This window comes from Chlorocebus sabaeus, chromosome 20, assembly GCF_047675955.1.
Source record: "Chlorocebus sabaeus isolate Y175 chromosome 20, mChlSab1.0.hap1, whole genome shotgun sequence".
Lineage (NCBI taxonomy): Eukaryota > Metazoa > Chordata > Mammalia > Primates > Cercopithecidae > Chlorocebus > Chlorocebus sabaeus.
This window is the reverse complement of record NC_132923.1, coordinates 36,685,246-36,704,192: the sequence shown is the minus strand read 5'-3', so window position 1 is coordinate 36,704,192 and position 18,947 is coordinate 36,685,246. Positions and strand designations below refer to the sequence as shown.

General features: G+C 34.8%; 1 protein-coding gene across 2 annotated transcripts in view; it reads left to right on the top strand.

The window, feature by feature from the left end:
* AGL (amylo-alpha-1,6-glucosidase and 4-alpha-glucanotransferase) overlaps positions 1-18,396 on the top strand; it is a 68,029-nt gene extending 49,633 nt beyond the window's left edge. For both annotated transcript variants that reach the window (XM_007977840.3, XM_007977843.3), the window contains 8 exons: positions 789-900; positions 5,091-5,226; positions 6,776-6,888; positions 7,894-8,105; positions 9,756-9,853; positions 10,794-10,881; positions 10,997-11,130; positions 15,898-18,396. In XM_007977840.3, coding sequence (XP_007976031.2) covers positions 789-900; positions 5,091-5,226; positions 6,776-6,888; positions 7,894-8,105; positions 9,756-9,853; positions 10,794-10,881; positions 10,997-11,130; positions 15,898-16,015 — 1,011 coding nt within the window. In that variant the 3' untranslated portion in view covers positions 16,016-18,396. The remainder of the gene's footprint in view (positions 1-788; positions 901-5,090; positions 5,227-6,775; positions 6,889-7,893; positions 8,106-9,755; positions 9,854-10,793; positions 10,882-10,996; positions 11,131-15,897) is intronic.
* Positions 18,397-18,947: the final 551 nt, after the last annotated feature.

Sequence of the window (18,947 nt, the reverse complement as noted above, 5' to 3'; positions counted from 1 at the left end):
CATTTCCGTTACAACGAATATAGAGGTTCATGCTATCAGGCAGGTAATTATTTTACACATAAGTATTTGTTTTCTCACAGTTTATCCAAAAGTATTTATTCACAGCTTTATAATTTTTATAATTACTAGTAGAATTTTTATATTGTAGAGTTTTGGTTTTATTCAGAGTCTTTAAAATGAAACATAATAAACAAGTAAGGACTGTAAACATTTTGCTTCTATTTAATATTCTTTACCTTATTTTTAAAAATGTAATTGTATATTTTCCTAAGTGTCATCCTGAGCATCACATTTATTGTTTATATGGGTAAAGAAAATGACTTACGAATTCTTTACATTCACTGGGGTATTTTCCAAAGTCATTATGGATCTTCAAATTTGAGAGTTCCCCTTTAGCACATAATTTATCCCCATTACCTATGTATGCAGATGAGCAAGAATAGCAATGCCAATTTAAAATTCAGATGCTGGATAACAAGCTAGGTTCATTTATTGGCTGAACAGATCTCTCTAATAGAAACTGTACAAGCTCCCTAGATTCGTTTTTGTATATCAACAGATTATTTTATGTCACGACATGAATAGTCAAAACTACTGATGTTAAATATTTGTATGCTCATCTGTATTATTTGGTATATAGGAGCTGCTTCTTCCCTGGCCTCACCCAATTCCTATTTCTCACTCCAAATGAAGCTATATATTTTCACATTACTTCAGTTGTCAGATTTGGGGGAAAATAAGAAAAATGTAATTTCAAACAGAGGTAACACCCATTATGTCTCAAACAGGATCAGCCATTGTTTGAAGTCATACAGGAAGCAATGCAAAGACACATGCAGGGCATACAGTTCCGAGAAAGGAATGCTGGTCCCAAGATAGATCGAAACATGAAGGATGAAGGTACAGAACTTTAACTAAAGTACAAATTTATCGAGATGATGAAATTAAACCTTGTAATTGTTCACTTAATAAATATTTATTTGTAAGCCAAACCTCACAGTATAATGATGAAAAAGATTAACATAGTTCCTGATCTCACCAAGTTTTTAGTTTCTAGAGGAAAGATAAAATTTTATATCTTTTGTCAGCCAGTTTGAAAGATAATTTTGGTGGTTTCATTTATAACTATAATGATCACCATGAACTGCATGCTTACTATGTGCTAGGCATTGTGGTAACTACTTTACCTATTATATTACCATTTAACACTCACCAAAACATTGGGAATGAGTGATATTGTTTCCATTTTTACTAAATGAAGACTGAAGCAGAGTAGCGTGCCCAGAGTCACATAGCTACTAAGTGGTGGAGGTAGACTTTACTCATGGTCTGTCTCAAGAGCCTAGGCACTTATAAAATACTTTTTGTAAAAAGGTTTGTTTGTATATGGTATTAAAATAAATGTGCTTTTCTAACTTCTCTTGAGTTTGTAATGTTCCTCATCTCATGGCACACTATCATTGCTGCCAATGCAATGGTTTATTGTATATTTATTTTGTAAAACATGCATTGTTTTATGTTCATGTGAGTTTTTTAAACTTTATAATTTTGAAAGATTAGACTCATAAGAAGTTGAAAAAATGATACATAGTATGCCATGAATTCTTCACCCAGTGCAATATCAAAATCAGGAGATTGACATCAGTATGTTTTCAACTTTTACCGGTTTTTACATTCACCTTTGTGTGTATGTGTATGTGTAGATCCGTGCAATTTGACCCCATGTATAGCTTCATGTTGCCACTGCCATAATCAAGATACAGAACTGGTCCATCACCATAAAGATCTTTGTGTACCCTTTTATGGTCACACCTAACCACTCCACCCCTAGCCTTGGTCTCTGGCAGCTACTAATCTCTTCTGCAACTTATAGTTTTGTCATTTTGAGAATGTTATATGAATGAAACCATATCTATATAACCTTTTGAGATTGATTTTTTCCCTGTGCATAATGCCCTTAAGATCCATTCAAGTTGTTGCATTTATCAATAGTTTATTCCTTTTTATTGCTGAGTAGTATTCTCTTTTATGCATATACCAGTATTTATTTAACCATTCATCCAAACCATTCATCCATTGAAGGACATTTGGGTTGTTTTCATGTTTTGGCTAATACAAGTAAAGCTACTATGAATATTCATGAAACCTTGTCTCCGCTAAAAATACAAAAATTAGCCTGTGTGGTAGTGAGCGCCTATAGTCCCAGGTCCTTGGAAGGCTGAGACAGGAGAATTGCTTAAATCTGGGAGGCAGAGGCTGCAGTGAGCCATGATTCGTGCTACTGCACTACAGCTTGGGCAACAGAGTGAGGCTCTCTTTCAAAAAAAAAAAAAAAGGTTTCACCATGTTGGCCAGGCTGATCTCAAACTTTTGACCTTAAATGATCCACCCACCTCAGCCTTCCAAAGTGCTGGGATTACAGGAATGAGCCACTGCACTCAGCCTCTTATTCTAAGCTTTACCTTTCAAAAAAAAAATTAGAATAAGAAATTAACTTCTCAGCTTAATACAGTATCAGAAGCTATTTTAATAGACATTACTTAACGGGTACAAAGTACGTTATTTGGGTGATAGTAACATTAAAAGCTATTTTAATAGCATCTGATGTTAAGCATTTGAAATCATAAAAACTTCTTAAATGACTTCGTCTTCACACGTTTAGAGTCCTCTTATGACAGTCCACTATATTATGCTCGGGGATTTTCATTGTACTTAAGAGAGGAAGATCAGGGAAAAATGAATCTTCTCCCCTTTTTCATACCAGAAGTTTTTTTTGTAGTGAGTTTTGATATGAAGAAGCATGAGTCTTCTAACTTTGTTCTTTTTCTAGATTGTTTTGGCTATTCAAGGTCCCTGGAGGTTCCATATTTATTTTAAGATGGAGTTTTCTGTTTCTACAAAGCATCCTTCTCTTTGGAGCATTTTTATGATATCTCCCTTAAGCTTTTCTGTCAGATATTTCCAACATCTGAGTCACCTCAGTGTTGTCACCTGTTAATTGCCTTTTCTCATTCAGGTTGCAATTTCCTGATTCTTGGCCTGACAAGTAGTTTTTCATGTTTTCCTAGACCTTTGGATATTACATTATAGGACACTGGATCCTGTGAAATCTTTCATTTTACCAAGTAGCCGTTATTTAAGTTTAGTATGCAGCTTCTGGCACACTCTTGTGGGCTGTGGTTTCAATGACAATTTAATATTTAGCAAGGTTATTGTGGTCTACTTCATTCATGGGCTATCAGGAGGCCACTCAGGAAACCCGAGTGGAATTCCACACTGTGTAGTTTACTTCTGTAATCTTTGGGTGTGTTAATTCTCATCTGTTTCACATGTAGATTGGTCAGAGTTTGCCCAGGCCTTCCCATACAGCTTTAAAGCATCGTTTTTGCAGCTTCCTCCTCTTCAGATCTTCCCTGAAATCTCTAGTTGGAGTGTGAGGGGCACCCCATCACTGCTGGGCAGGGCATGGAAATCCAGACTCTCCACTCAGTCTCTGCTGACAGCATGCTGTCAGGAGAGGGGAGCACTGTCCCTAACGACCTGCTCCCACTGGGGGTAAAAGTCCATACTCCCCACCCAGTTTGTGCTAACATCATGCAGCAGGGGTGGGAAACACGCTGGGCTGCCTGCTGCCACCCCAAGGCCACCTACTGCTACCAGGTTGGGAGTGTAAGTTTAGACTCCCCAGATTCCCCTCGTGGTGTCCATGGGTACCACGCTGCTGAGGAAGGGGAGCACTGCCTTGAGCCATCTGCTACCCCCAGGTAGGGGATAGGAGTCCAGGCTTCCACTCAGTCTCCACTGACATTCCAGGGAGAAAGGACATCCATGGTATTTGCTGGCATAGGGCGGATGTTGTCATAAAGGTTTCTGTCTGGTTAGGGTCCCTCTTTCCTTTTCCTTTGGCTAGAACCAATTGGTTTTTCTTGGAACTTTTTGTCATTACCTGTTGAAGGTTGCAGGTTGCTTTTCCAAGGCAACATCTCAGCCAGACTTTTTTAATATGGAGAATTTAAAAAAAAGAAAAGAAACAAAAAAAAACCCAGGGAACTCACCACTATGACATTCCTCAAGTCTTGAGGTTCCTAGCCAACCTGCCTTCCTCTTTACACTTTAAGAGTCCTCTTATGACAGTCCACTGTATTACGCTCAGGGATTTTCATTGTACTTAAGAGAGGAAGATCAGGGAAAAATGAGTCTTCTCCCCTTTTTCATACCAGAAGTTTTTGTACTTTATGTACTTATGTGTGTTTGAGTATGTGTAAATTACTTATGCTATATATTACATAGCATATATTCAGTGTACTATAATATGTACTATAATCAATAATTTATGTTTTGAAATTATACACAGATATTAGATATACCAGTATTATCAATGATTAAACTTTTACAAAAATGTTATCTCACTATATATGTCCTTTTGCAACTTGTTTTATTCAACCATTTTGTTTTGGAGATTTATCTTTCTTGTATAAATTTAAGGGATGCAAGGGCAGTTTTGTTACATGGATATATTGGGTAAGGGTGAAGTCTGAGCTTTTAGTGTAACCATCACCCAAATAATGTACATTGTACCCATTAAGTAATTTCTCATCTGTCACTCTCATCTCACCCTTCTGAGTCTGTGGTGTCTATTATTCCACACTCTCTGTCCATGTACATATATTATTTAGCTCTGACATCCATTTTGATACATGTAAATCCAGTTCATTAATTTCAAATGGTATAGAGCGTTCCCCATTGTATGAATAAACTACAGTGTTTATCCATTCTTCTATTGAGCAGTTATTTTTTGTGAATACAAGCAATGTGGCAGTGAATATCCTCGTACACATCTCCATGTGCACATAAATAAGGGTTTCTCTAGAATATATATGGAAATGAAATTCCTATGTGGTAGAATATGCACATCTACAACTTTGTGCTTTGTATATTCTGGATACAAAATAATAAGATATCGCCAAACTGAGCTTCAGAGTGGTTGTCCTAGTTTATTATATTTAAAATTTTGTAAATGTTTTAAAATATTTGTATATACATATATAATACTTATAAAAATTTTATTTTATACATATTTTGTTTTTTAGGTTTTAATGTAACTGCAGGAGTTGATGAAGAAACAGGATTTGTTTATGGAGGAAATCGTTTCAATTGTGGCACATGGATGGATAAAATGGGAGAAAGTGACAGAGCTAGAAACACAGGAATCCCAGCCACACCAAGGTAGTGTTAATTTTATAGTGCTGTGTAATTACACCCTTTTTTTAAAAAGTACATACTTGTGGAATCTTTTATTCTGTTAACCATGAACTCTTTGTATTAAGTCAATCAAAGTTTCCCTGACTTCCTCCCTTCATCTCCTCATTGTCCATGCACACAATCCTCTTGATATGTTATCAAGTAATACTATCTGTTCTTTTCCGTAAGTGCTCGTGGATTGATTCTCTACAAGCACCTCAAAGGAAAGATTTTTGATTCATTATCCCAGTGGTTAAGACATTTTCGTAACCTGAACTGCTTATTGATGTAAACATTTCATTATGCCCATCTTTTGCAAACATGGAAAACAACCAATTGTTCTGTCTTTTATGAAATTCTTTCACTTTCTGAACCTTTTTCCTCCTAATTTTTTAAATCTTTTTTCCTAGTGTTTGTCATTTAAGAAGTTTTTATGATTTCAAATGCTTAACATCAGATGCTATTAAAATAGCTTGTAATGTTACTATCACCCAAATAACGTACTTTGTACCCGTTAAGTAATGTCTATTAAAATAGCTTCTGATACTGTATTAAGCTGAGAAGTTAATTTCTTATTCTAATTTTTTTTTATTTGAAAGAGAGCCTCACTCTGTTGCCCAAGCTGTAGTGCAGTAGCACGAATCATGGCTCACTGCAGCCTCTGCCTCCCAGATTTAAGCAATTCTCCTGTCTCAGCCTTCCAAGGACCTGGGACTATAGGCGCTCACTGCCACACAGGCTAATTTTTGTATTTTTAGCGGAGACAAGGTTTCACCATGTTGGCCAGGCTGATCTCAAACTTTTGACCTTAAATGATCCACCCACCTCAACCTCCCAAAGTGCTGGGATTACAGGAATGAGCCACCGCACTTGGCCTCTTATTCTAAGTTTTATCTTCAGTAAGAACTGTCCAAAAAATTTAATAGTGTGGACTGTGTGTGGTAGCTGACGCCTGTAATCTCAACACTTAGGGAGGTTGGGAGGTTGAGGTAGAAGGAAAGCTTGAACCCAGGAGTTCAAAACCAGCTTGGGCAACATAGTGAGGCCCCACTCTACAAAAAATAATTAATAAATAAGTTGCTATCTTTACATGCTTTACCAATTTTTAAAAATTATTGATTTTGGTACATTAGATCTTGTACTTCCCTTTTATTTTTCTTAAAAATGAGCTTTCAGATTAATGCGTCTACCTTCTCTCATTTTCTCCAGCCCTATTTTTCATGTTTGCTATCTTTTCTCTAGTACCTTATCCCAATATTCAGATTCCTTTTCCAACTTCCATCTTCTTTTATTCCACAATTCCCATTCTACATCATAGAATTTTTAAAAAATGTGAGGATGACAGACAATGGCAAAACAGTAAGAGGAAAAATTGTTTGCATGATATAGTACACATTCCTATAGAGTAAGGATTTTTTAATAGTTTTCATAATATGTTAGTTATATGATTCATTACAATTGTTTACTGAATGCCCTTTAAATAGTACCTAAAGGTCTCCAACTTAGAGAACAAAAATATGTTTTTTAATTTTAGAGATGGGTCTGCTGTGGAAATTGTGGGACTGAGTAAATCTGCTATTCGCTGGTTGCTGGAATTATCCAAAAAAAATATCTTCCCTTATCATGAAGTCACAGTAAAAAGACATGGTAAGGTGGTTATTTACAAAGAACCTTCAAATGTACTATGCATATTCTCAACCTATGTAATCATTTGATTCAATCAGCTAATATTGGGAAATCCTTCAAATTAAGAAGAAGGAAAATTCATTAATTTACTAATATGAAAATTGTAACAATTCTAGTTGGACCATATTTTTAGCAACTTTGAACTGAGATAAGAAAGCAACATAGCTATTGCCTTTATTGTGCTTGTCTTTTTCCTCAGTGTGACTGAGCAAGTTGCATTTCTGTGAGCAATTTTGCAATCTTTACATGTCTTTTTCTAGAATACTGCTGTCCAAAATAATGTGAACCACATACATAATTTTAAATTTTATAGTACCCACATTTTAAAAAGTAAAAAGAAATAGGTTAAATTGGTTACAAGATATTTTATTAAATCAGCCAGGTATGGTGGCTCATGCCTGTAATCTCTACACTTTGGGAGGCCAAGGCAGGCGGATCACTTGAGCTCAGGAGTTTGAGACCATCCTGGGCAACATGAAACCTCATGTCTACAAGAAATACAAAAATTAGCAGGGTGTGGTTATGTGAGCCTGTAGTCCCAGCTACTTGAGAGGCTGAGGTGGGAGGATGGCTTGAGCCCAGGAAGCGGAGGTTGCGGTGAGCCACGTTCATACTACTGCACTCCAGCTTGGGTGGACAATGCCAGACCCTGTCTTAAAAAAAAAAAAAAAAAAGGCATTTTATTTAACTCAATGTATGTATATAAAATATTGTTTCAACATGTAATCAATATAAAATTATTCATAAGCTATTTTGTGTTCTTTTTAGTGGTGCTACATCTTCATAATCCAGCTTATATTTTACATTTATAACACATCTCAATTCAGTCTGGCCACATTTTCCAACAGTGGATAATTTATTGCCTTGTAGTAGATAAAAATAAACTAAATATTACTATTTGTCTGTAACTAGATGTGTGAATTGTTTTGAATGATTAAAACTACCATATCTTATGTCATTTTTCAGGAAAGGTTGTAAAGGTCTCATATGATGAGTGGAACAGAAAAATACAAGACAACTTTGAAAAGCTATTTCATGTTTCAGAAGACCCTTCAGATTTAAATGAAAAGCATCCAAATCTGGTTCACAAACGTGGCATATACAAAGATAGTTATGGAGCTTCAAGTCCTTGGTGTGACTATCAGCTCAGGCCTAATTTTACCATAGCAATGGTTGTGGTAGGTGATCCGATTGTAAAAACATTTCAAAAAATGATGCGCTAGCGTTTGCTTAATTCCTTATTCCCATTTGTTTTCAAATTCACTTAATGGTTTAAAAGTAGTATATTGCTTACTAGCTAGTTTTAAATAGTCTTTTCTAATTCATCAAGTATTATGCATATCACCTTTGACCTGTAACATTCAGTATCCAAGAACAGAGATGATGACTGATGAAGTGCTTCCTAGAGTTTTTCACATTCAGAGCACACATAGAAGATGATATTTGTGGCCAGATGCAGTGGCTCACACCTGTCATCCCATTAGGGACTGAGGCAGGAGGATCACTTGAGCCCAGGAGTTTGAGACCAGCCTGGATATCATAATGAGGCCCCACCTCCATATTAAAAAAAAAACAAAAAGAAAAGAAAATGATATTTGTATAGCACAATAGGCTACATGAAGTAGGCTGCTTGTGCTAGATCCAGCTACTTCAGTTAGCCTCAGGACCCACCCAGCTACCCTGAAAGCTGAGGGTCTTTGTATCCTACACACCTGTGCTCTAACCAGTGCCTCAGCACACTAGTTGGAAAGCCCTGAACTAGTGAACTAAAGTGGATAGCTTCAATTAACATTCTGTTTTCTTTGTTGCATTGCTGCAATTAGTTTTGTCTAGCAAAGAATTCTAGACTCTCTCCTTTTTTAAATCTATACTTTAGTCTAAAAATAAACTATAAGGAAGTAAAATAGAGAAGGTATGTGTTCTTCTATGCCTGCCTAGCTGTTTTCACATTGTCAAAAAGAGTACCAAACCTAGTACTATAAATTATAGTAGAATGAAAAGTGTAAAAGTACACAAAGGTTGCTTTGGTTCAGTGTGCACTTGATTTTATTTAACCATTGAAATGAATGCATATTCTTGGTCAACAATGCTTTCTCTCTTCTTTCTCTGTATCTCAAGTAAATTTACTCATGCTATTGGAGTAAAAGTTCTGTATTTATTTATGGCCCCAGAAGCAAAAAATGGGTATCAGATATACGTAAAGAAAGCTATTACAAACTCGCCGAAGAATGAATTACATACATTTAAGTGTGTGCTGTCTGGGTTCAGTGACTCATGCCTGTAATTCCAACGCTTTGGGAGGCTGAGGTGGGAGGATTGCTTGAGCTCAGGAGTTCAAGATCAGCCTGGGCAACATAGTGAGACTTCATCTCCACAAAAATTTAAAAAATATATTAGCCTGTAGTCCCAGCTGCTCAGGAGGCTGAGGCTAATCACCTGATCCCAGGAGATTGAGGCTGCACTGAGCTCTCTGATCTCGCCACTGCACTCCAGCCTGGTGACAGAGCGAGACCCTGTCTCCAAAGGAGTTAAAATAAAAGTGTGTTCTGCCTTCAGTGTAGCTGTGGCAACTTCCTTTTGGAGCTGAGTAACTTTCTTGAGGTGACAGAGAAATAATCACCTCTAAAAGCTATCCTAACTTCTACGGCCAAGAACAGTCCTTCTAAGTCAGGCTCATAGGATTAGATCTGGTTAGGTATCTACACTCAAATTCTGACCCTCACTGTATTTTAAGTAATTTTTTTCAAGTTTATGAATAGTTTCTGTGGGTAGGAACTAATTGTTCTGTGATCTTAAAAATTTATATATTTGTTTTTGGCATTCACTAGGCCCCTGAGCTCTTTACTACAGAAAAAGCATGGAAAGCTCTGGAGATTGCAGAAAAAAAATTGCTTGGTCCCCTTGGCATGAAAACTTTAGATCCAGAGTAAGTTGGAATATAAGTATTAAGAATGTCGTTGATATTATATTTAATCCAAATACATTGACATCAACCCTAATTTTTTTTTAATTTTTTTTTTTAAGCCAGGGCAAAAGTTTTTGTAGAGATGCCATCTCTACAAAAATAAAAATTAAAAACAAATTAGCTAGGAGAGATTGTGTACACCTGTAGTCCTAGCTACTCAGGAAGCTAAGGCAGGAGTGTCAGTTGAGCCAGGAGATCAAGGCTATAGTGAGCTATGATGGCACCACTGCACTTCAGCCTGCTTGACAGAATGAGACACTGTATTAAAACACACATGCACGCACACATACACCAAAACCCACAATTAAAGCTTACTCTTGTGACCAGCTCTCCAAAAAAAGAAAAGTAACAAATGGAGTATAGATAACTGTGTTATAACTTCTATGTATTATAATAAAGCAATATGTATATTCAGTTGCTATTTGTAACCTGATAATAGGCCAATTTTAATTTTAAAACAATTTTATGGAGAAGCTTAAAAACCACCTTTCCAATCTATAATTAATAAAACCATGTCTTTAATTTTTACTAATTCAAATTATTCTATGTATATTTCAATTATTAGACAGGCCTCAATATATTAGAGGCCTAGGAAATAGTTGACTTCAAACCAACCCATATTTAGTGCCAGGCTAGCTTCTTTAAGGCAAGATACCAGAATATTTTACAGTTTTTATATTAACTAGTATTTGTTAATCATTTTTAACACATGATTAAAGTCCTGTGAGCTCAGTATGTACTAATTTAAGGTTAGATGGATGATGCACTAATGCTGAGCTTATTCTTTAGATTAGAAGACAAAATAATTGGTTTCTCTTACCTTTGTTATTGAAATTTTTCAATGCTTTCTATGTAATATCTGATCATCTTTTATTTAACTTAAATTTTAATCATTTTGCAGTGATATGGTTTACTGTGGAATTTATGACAATGCATTAGACAATGACAACTACAATCTTGCAAAAGGTTTCAATTATCACCAAGGACCTGTAAGAATTTCATTTATCTTCTGAGTTTCAGTTTAAATTATTTTTCAAGTAATTTTTAGACATTTATGGGGTTTTTTTTTTTTTTTGGTCTTTACTTTTGAATAATCTTTTTTAGGAGTGGCTGTGGCCTATTGGATATTTTCTTCGTGCAAAATTATATTTTTCCAGATTGATGGGCCCGGAGACTACTGCAAAGACTATAGTTTTGGTTAAAAATGTTCTTTCCCGACACTATGTTCATCTTGAGAGGTAAGTCATCAGCAGCATGTAATTTCCATAACTAGTGTTTAGTCAGTTTACTAGCTATTAGGTAAATTACAGTTTCTTAGAATTGATTTCTATATGCCCTAGGTATCCCAATGAAAAGTGAAGCCTTTATTCTTTAACATGACAAATTCTGTTATATAATTTTCACTTTCTCTTATTTTAGATTATTTATTTTAAGTTGAGGTCTTGATATTGTGTGATTTATACATGTGGAATAGTCTTTGATTTTTTTAATTTTCCTGACATTTTTGGATATGGTTAGCACAGGATAAATATAAAAATTTAAGGTACTCACCCTGGGCCTTTTGAGTTAATTGATTTAAAGATATATCAGGAAATAGTTTTCAGAAATGCTTTCATTATAGTTAAAATGTCAGAGTTGGTCTTTTGCCTGTTATTTCAAAAACCATTTTTCACTTCCTTGTCCTAATTATTAGCAAATAGACAGTGTCAGAGTTACATATCTTTATAAGATAGTATAAATTCAGAGGGTATCTTAATTTCCCAAATTTTATATTATACATATCTATGTTCTGTTCCTCAGATTATGAATAAACAGCACAAATTTCATCTCCTTTCTCACAAGCACATGAGGGACTTCTGTGCATTTCACATTAATAGAGCCACTCCTGGTTTCTTTTGTTTGGTTGTCACCATGGTATAGATTTTACCATCCTTTTAACCTATTTATGTCTTTGTATCTAAAGTGGATTTCTTGTACATAGTAGCATGTAATCAGATCTTGCTCTCCTGTAGCATGACAGTTTCTGCTTTTGGAATATTTAGACCATTTACATTTAAGGTGATTACTGAAATTGTGAAATTTAAGTGTTTGTTGTCTATTTATTCTGTTTTTTGTTAGCTTTTTCCTCTTTTTGTGCTTCTTTTGCATTGAATATTATTTCATTTTAATCTCCTTTGTTGGCTAATTAGATATAATTCTTGTTTATTTAAAATGGTTGCTTTAGGTTTATAGTATATGTCTTTATAGTTTACCTTCCAGTGATTTACCACTTCAAGTAAGGTATAAAGAACCTTAAAATAGTATAGTTTCATTTTTCCGCTCCCGGCCTATGTGCTTATTATTGTCATCCATTTTGCTTTTACATGTTATAACCCCCCACACTACATGGCTACTACTTTTGTTTAGGCCGTCAGTTATTTTTTAATGATCTTTAAATAATACATTAAAAAGTCTAATTACTCTTATAGTTGCCATGTTCAGTGCTCTTCATATTTTTGTGATGTTCTGTATTTCCATCTTATATCATTTTCCTTCTACCTGAAGGACTTTTTCCATCATGTCTTTGTAGTGTTTGCCTCCTCATGATGAATTCTTTCAATTCTTGTAAGTGTAAAAACAGATGTGTTTTGCCTTTATTTTAAAGATATTTTCACTGTGTATAGAATTCAAAGTTAAGCTTTCTCTCTTTCATACTTTAAAGTGGTTACATTATTTTGATAAGAAATCTGCTTACATTTTTATGTCTAACCTACCATCACATCCATCCTGGTGTTTTTCATTTCACACATTGTAGTTTTCATTTCTCTTATCTGGGTCATCTTTATATCTTCCATGTCTCTGTTTAATGTTTTGAACATTTCTGGGTTGCTTTTGCTTGTGAGTATTCTCTTTATTATGGGTCAGATCACCCTGCTTCTTTGCCTGGTAGTTTTTGTTTTTTGATTTTTGAAGAGACAGGGGTCTTGCTATCTTGCCCAGGCTGGTCTTAAACTCCTAGGCTCAAGCAGTCCTCCCACCTCGGCCTCCTGAAGTGCTGAGATTACAGGCATGAGCCACCACACCCAGCCATTTGCCTGGTTATTTTTTATTAGATACCAGATGTGCATTTTACCTTGTTGGGTGCTAATTTTTTGGTGTTTCTATAAATGTTCTTGAGCTTTGTTTTGGAATGCAGTGAAATTACTTGGAAACAGTTTGATCCTTTCCGGTCTTGATTTTAAGCTTGTTAGACCTGACCAGAATAGGATTTGGTCTAGGAATAATTATTCTCTATTAGTGAATCAAGACCTATCTGTGTTCTCTAGCCTGTATTTCAAAAATTATGACGTTTTCAAATCTGCCTGATGGGAACAAGCAAGTGTTCCCAACACTATGTGAGTGCCATGTACTGCTTCTTCTCATCCTTTTGGATGGTTCTTTCCTTGTTCTTTGGTAGTTTCCTCTTGTGTATTTGCTGGTTGGTACACTACAGATACTTGAGTGGGACCCTCTGCATATCTTCAGAGTTCTCTCTTTGTACAGCTCCCTCCTCTCTAGTACTCTATCCTGCAAATTGTAGCTGCTTTATAGTGTTCCTGGATTCTCAGTTCAACTCAAGGAAGTCTGCCAGGCTCCACCTGTGTTCCCCCTCTCTGTGCCAAATCCTGGAAATTCTCAAGGCAGTAAGGTATGGTAATCATAGGGTTTGCTTCATTTGTTTCTCATTCCTCAAAGATCACTATTTGTTGCCTAATGTCTAATGTCTTAATGTCCAGTTCTTCATTTGTATCAGACAGGAGGGAAATTTCTGTCCATACTACTTCCTGTTTGTCACGTATGGAAGTCCTTCCTTGCTTTCTGGCCCAGCAAGGTTTTCAGGACTCATCTTTTGCTTTCACTACCCCAGCCTGGAATTGGGCAATTCTCTAAGGAGCCCTTGCTCTTTATAGTGAAAAATGTTATTTAGAAGCTAGATCGGAACACATGGTGTATTGATTATTACTATGCCCCCCAGTAGAGAGGGCTAGGGAATATGTAATAATAATAATATGTAAATATAGGTAAATACATACACACATATCTTCATTTCAGTGTATCCTGTCTATGTGTATTGAAAACCTGAGTTTACACCAGTTCCAATCTATTACTCACTGTTTAATTCTATTTTTCTCCCTCTCTATATTTGTAATTCCGTTTTCCAACAATTAATAACCTACTTACCACATTGGGCTATCACCACCACATACAATCTGCTCACCCAGCTTCGGCCTGATACCCCACACGAAGCCACCTCTATGTGTGGAGCCCTCCTGACACCACTTGGTTTCTAACTGCCCACTCGGGACCACTCTCTCCCTTGGTGAACTCCCTCTTCATACCTCTTGGACTCTAACATCCTGCTCCATACTACCTATTACCCTTTCCTCTCCATTTGTGGTCACCTGCCATGCTCTGTCCCACCTAATGACTTCAGGATGAGTTTTTCAGGATGAAAAAGGGAAAGGGGACTTCCTTATATTTGTATGGACACATTCCATGTCCTAGTGTCCAAGTCTAATTATGGGCAGCATATTCATGGTTTTGTAACCTCATTTTGTTTTTTAATTTTGGTAGTCTGTTAGTTTGCTAGAGCTGCAATAACAGAGCACTACAAACTGAGTGACTTAAATAATAGAAATTGTTAAACAGCAGAATATTGTCTCACAGTTCTAGAGGCCAGAAATCTGAAAAATCAAGGCATAGACAGAGCCGTCCTCCCTCTGAAGGCATTAGGGAAAGGTCTCTTCCAGCCCTCTCTCTTAGCTGCTGATAATCCTGTGGCTTGTGGCAGCAAAACTCCAATCTTCATGTGGCATTATCTTAACTAATTACATCTGCAGTGACCCAATTTCCAAACAGGTTCACATTCTGAGGTACTGGGGGCTAGGACTTCAACATACAAATTCTGTGGAGACATAATTCAACACATGACAGATGCCCAGGTATCCAGCTTCAGTCATTTGGCATTTTACTCTGATGTAGCTTGAATACTTGGAAACATACATTTTCTATATTTTCCAGGTTTCTATGACTTTTTTAAAATATAGTACCCAGCTGATATTAGTTATTATCCAAAATACCCTATTTTACCTAATGGGGTTATTTTTTCCCATTTTTACTATGAAATATTTGATGCCCACTGAAGCGTGTGTGTAATATAGCCCTGAGTTACAAACCATAATAATGAAACAAGTATGTTCCCACGACCCAACTTAAAAATGAAACATTACAGATTTCTGTACTTTTTAAATTCGTGTTTCATTTTTAAGGGATTACATTGAAATTAACAATAAATTTGATGTGCTAACATCACTGTGTTCTGATAGGGAGGGCTGGAACAAGTTATTTAACCTCTGTAAATCTCTCTTACCTATCTATAGATAGGAATACTTATGGTACCTACCTTATAGGGTTACTGTGAACATTAAATGAGATAATATATGTAAAGCAGTTAGTATTAGAATATAAAGGCATAATAAATACTAAGTTTATTATTCAGTAGAATGAGAAATTGATTGGCATTTTTTTTCTTTAAGTAGAAAGTACTCTGGAATGGCATTTCCCCCCAATCGTAGTTCTTAGTGTTTCTTCATTACTTTTAGTTTTACAGTTTTATCAAGATCACACATAACACATCTGCATAATTACAATTTGAGTCTCATAAACTTACTCCAAAAGGAATAAAATTATGCCTGAGAGAGTGTTTATCTCTATATTTATATGTAGCTTGTAATGGTAGTTTCTTCTATGTTTTTAATACCTAAAGGGATTCCTTGTATTTAAAAGTCTCAAATTCCAAAGATGGAATGTCAAAGAATAATTTCAGTCTAAATTCATTTGTATGTCTTTAGGATATTGTTTTATTTTGTAGCAAATGACTACATATGATTATTTTCTGCACTAGAAGGCAAAAATCACCAGGTCTTGCCTATTTTGTTAATATGTATTAAATCATGTCTTTGTAAAATGTCTTTTTTTTCATTCAGATCCCCTTGGAAAGGACTTCCAGAACTGACCAATGAGAATGCCCAATACTGTCCTTTCAGCTGTGAAACACAAGCCTGGTCAATTTCTACTATTCTTGAGACACTTTATGATTTATAGTTGATTACAGATTTATAGTTGATTACAGATATTAAGTATGCAATTACTTGTGTTATAGGATGCAAGGCCATCATATGTAAATGCCTTATATGCACAGGCTCAAGTCATTTTAAAAATCTCATTTATTATAATATTGATGCTCAATTAGGTAAGATTGTAAAAGCATTGATTTTTTTTAATGTACAGAGTATATTTCAATTTGAATCAGAAAGAAATGTCATTACCAATGAAATGTGTTTGAGTTCAGTAAGAATTCTTCAAATGCCTAGAAATCCAGAGTTTGAAAAAGAAATATCATGTAATCTTCTATTTGTACATAAATAAAAATAAAATATGAAAATATAATGAAAGAAATGGAAACATAGCTTTTAACTGTGGTATATATAATCTTCAGTAACAATACATACTGAATAGGCTGTGGTTCATTAATATTATCACCACTTACTATAGTATTCTTAATACAATGCTCACTGCATTTAATAAATATTTAATAAATGGTGAATGATAGAAGTTTCCACCTACAATATATGTTCCTAAATGGAGCACAGATGTTCAAACTGCTTTCATTTTTTCACTGATATATTCATTTTTGTGTAATATAATGAATGCCAACAGTATATTTTATATGATTTACTTATGTGGGGAAACATGCAAAGCATTAGGAAATTTATTTCCTGAAAACAGTTTTGTAAAACTAGTATTGAGTTCTAGTTTACTATTATAAGATAGCTTACATTTTCAAAATGGAAATTGTTGGTCATATTTCTAGAATTGTAAAGAAAAAAAAGGATGTTATATTAGTTTTCTAAAACTCAACTATCTTTAGTTCATGTTCAAAAATCTATTGCTGGATCATAGTAGATACTGGTTTTCTATTAACTCAAAACCTACATTGACAAGTTTAACCTTGAGAAGAATCTTAACAAAAATATGGGTATTAATTCAGTATATATCTTAAATTCAATAAAATCATTGGAAATTTTTCATGTTAACTTATTTTAAGATACCTTAAAAATCTTAAAATCACAAAAGGAAAAAGGTTTTTAACATTTATATGAGTTCACATTTTTTAATAGAACTTATTTCCTAGATAGAATTTTTTAACTGTTTTTTACTGTTTTCTTAAGAAAACAGTTACATCATTGTGCGTGCAGTTGGAAGAAAGTAGTTGCAAGAATTCTTTCATTGCTATATAATATTCAGTGGCTCATTTACAGCTAATAAAATAATGGTGTTTTAAAATAATGCTACTTTAAAAGTAACATTTTTAAACTTAAAAACCTTAACTATGACTAAGAAATAAAACTAAAGGAGAAAACCAGCAAACTAAAACTTCTGGGCAGCAAAAATTTACAAATGCTTCAGATGTCAAATACCCATTCTTGAAAGCTCGTGTGATTTACTTTATGATTATCTGCCTGCTCCTCTTCAAAGCTGACCTTTCTTTAGAAATAGTTTTAACTAGTTTAGTTTTCTGGTTTCCAAAACTGAAACAGATTAAATCCTACAAATTTAAGGACAGTTGTGACAGTAATCTGACCACTGTCTATAAACACATTGGTTTCCAAATCTCCCTTTCTTCTTCAGTTCCTTCCTTGCTCAATAGATAACCTTCTCTAAACTGTGCGGCTAAAAGGAATGACTTTCCTTGAGAGAACCATTAGTTCTTCAAAGGTTTCTGTAGTTTTGTTGCTCTACCCTAACTTTGATATTAAGGGAGGTAAGAAAGGTAACAGAAAACCAGCATATTTAACCAAAGCACGAAGTAATCACTGACCGTTAAATGTGACCAAAAAAATAAAAATTCACAATTTTTTAAATGTAGTCATTTTGGGTTAGCTCTAGTAAAGCAAATACCCACGTTGGTAAATTTTTAGGATAATGTGTTGCACTAGAAAACTTAAGTGGTTCATCTTTCTAATGAGGAAGATTAATGAAAGAACATTATTATATTCTGCATGGTATATTTTAAAGTTTAAGAAGGCATGTTAAACATTATTTCCTCTATGGTAGTTAAAATACGGAATTAGATTTTTAAAAGGTGTCATTTGACTAAAGAACGTTTAGGTAGAATGCATCATACTTGAGTAATGCTGGATAAGGTATTATTATATTTCAACAATGGACTATGCCTTGGTTTTTCACTAATCAAAATCAAAATTACTCTTTAACATGAGAAATGAATTTGCCAGTTTAGTATGCTGTGGTATTTTAATAAGTTTTCTAAGATAATTGGGAAAACATGAGACTGGTCGTATTTATGAATATTGTAACATGTGAATTGTAATCCATTTCTGATATGTCTTGAACTACTCTGTCTAGTGGGCAAATGTCATTGTTATCTCTGTGTGTTAAGAAAATAAAAGTATTTTCTAAAGGTCTATATTTTGCTTTCATTCATAGCCACTGCGCCCAGCTAAATTTTTTATTTTTTACATATTTTTTATTTTGTAGAGACAGGATTCTACACTGTGTTCCCTAGGTTGGTCTCCGCCTCCTGGCCTTAAGTGATCCTCCTGCCTCAGCCTCCCAGAGGCAATTAATTTGTCAGTGCTGACCAGAGCCATTTATTCCATGCTTGCCTACTTTAGGTGCTTACCTTTTTGCAGGAGGCAGAGAGGAGGAAGAACTTTAGACTGTTTGGTTTATTTATTTCATTAGGCATGTTGAAAGGAGCAAAATCAACTTCCAGTGTATAAATCTGTTAGAAACTATACACTTCTTTTCTGGTGACAGTGGGTCTCCTGGAAAAATAAAAATACTTTTTTTAAAATAAATAAAAATAAGCTGTACACTTTCCTGGTACTTCTTGAAACCTTTTACTCAAGTGTGAATTTTTTATTTACTTTTGATCAACTTACTAACAGTAAACACTACAGGCCAGAAGACATAATATATATACGGGCCTCCTAAAGTAGCCAAATTTTTTTTT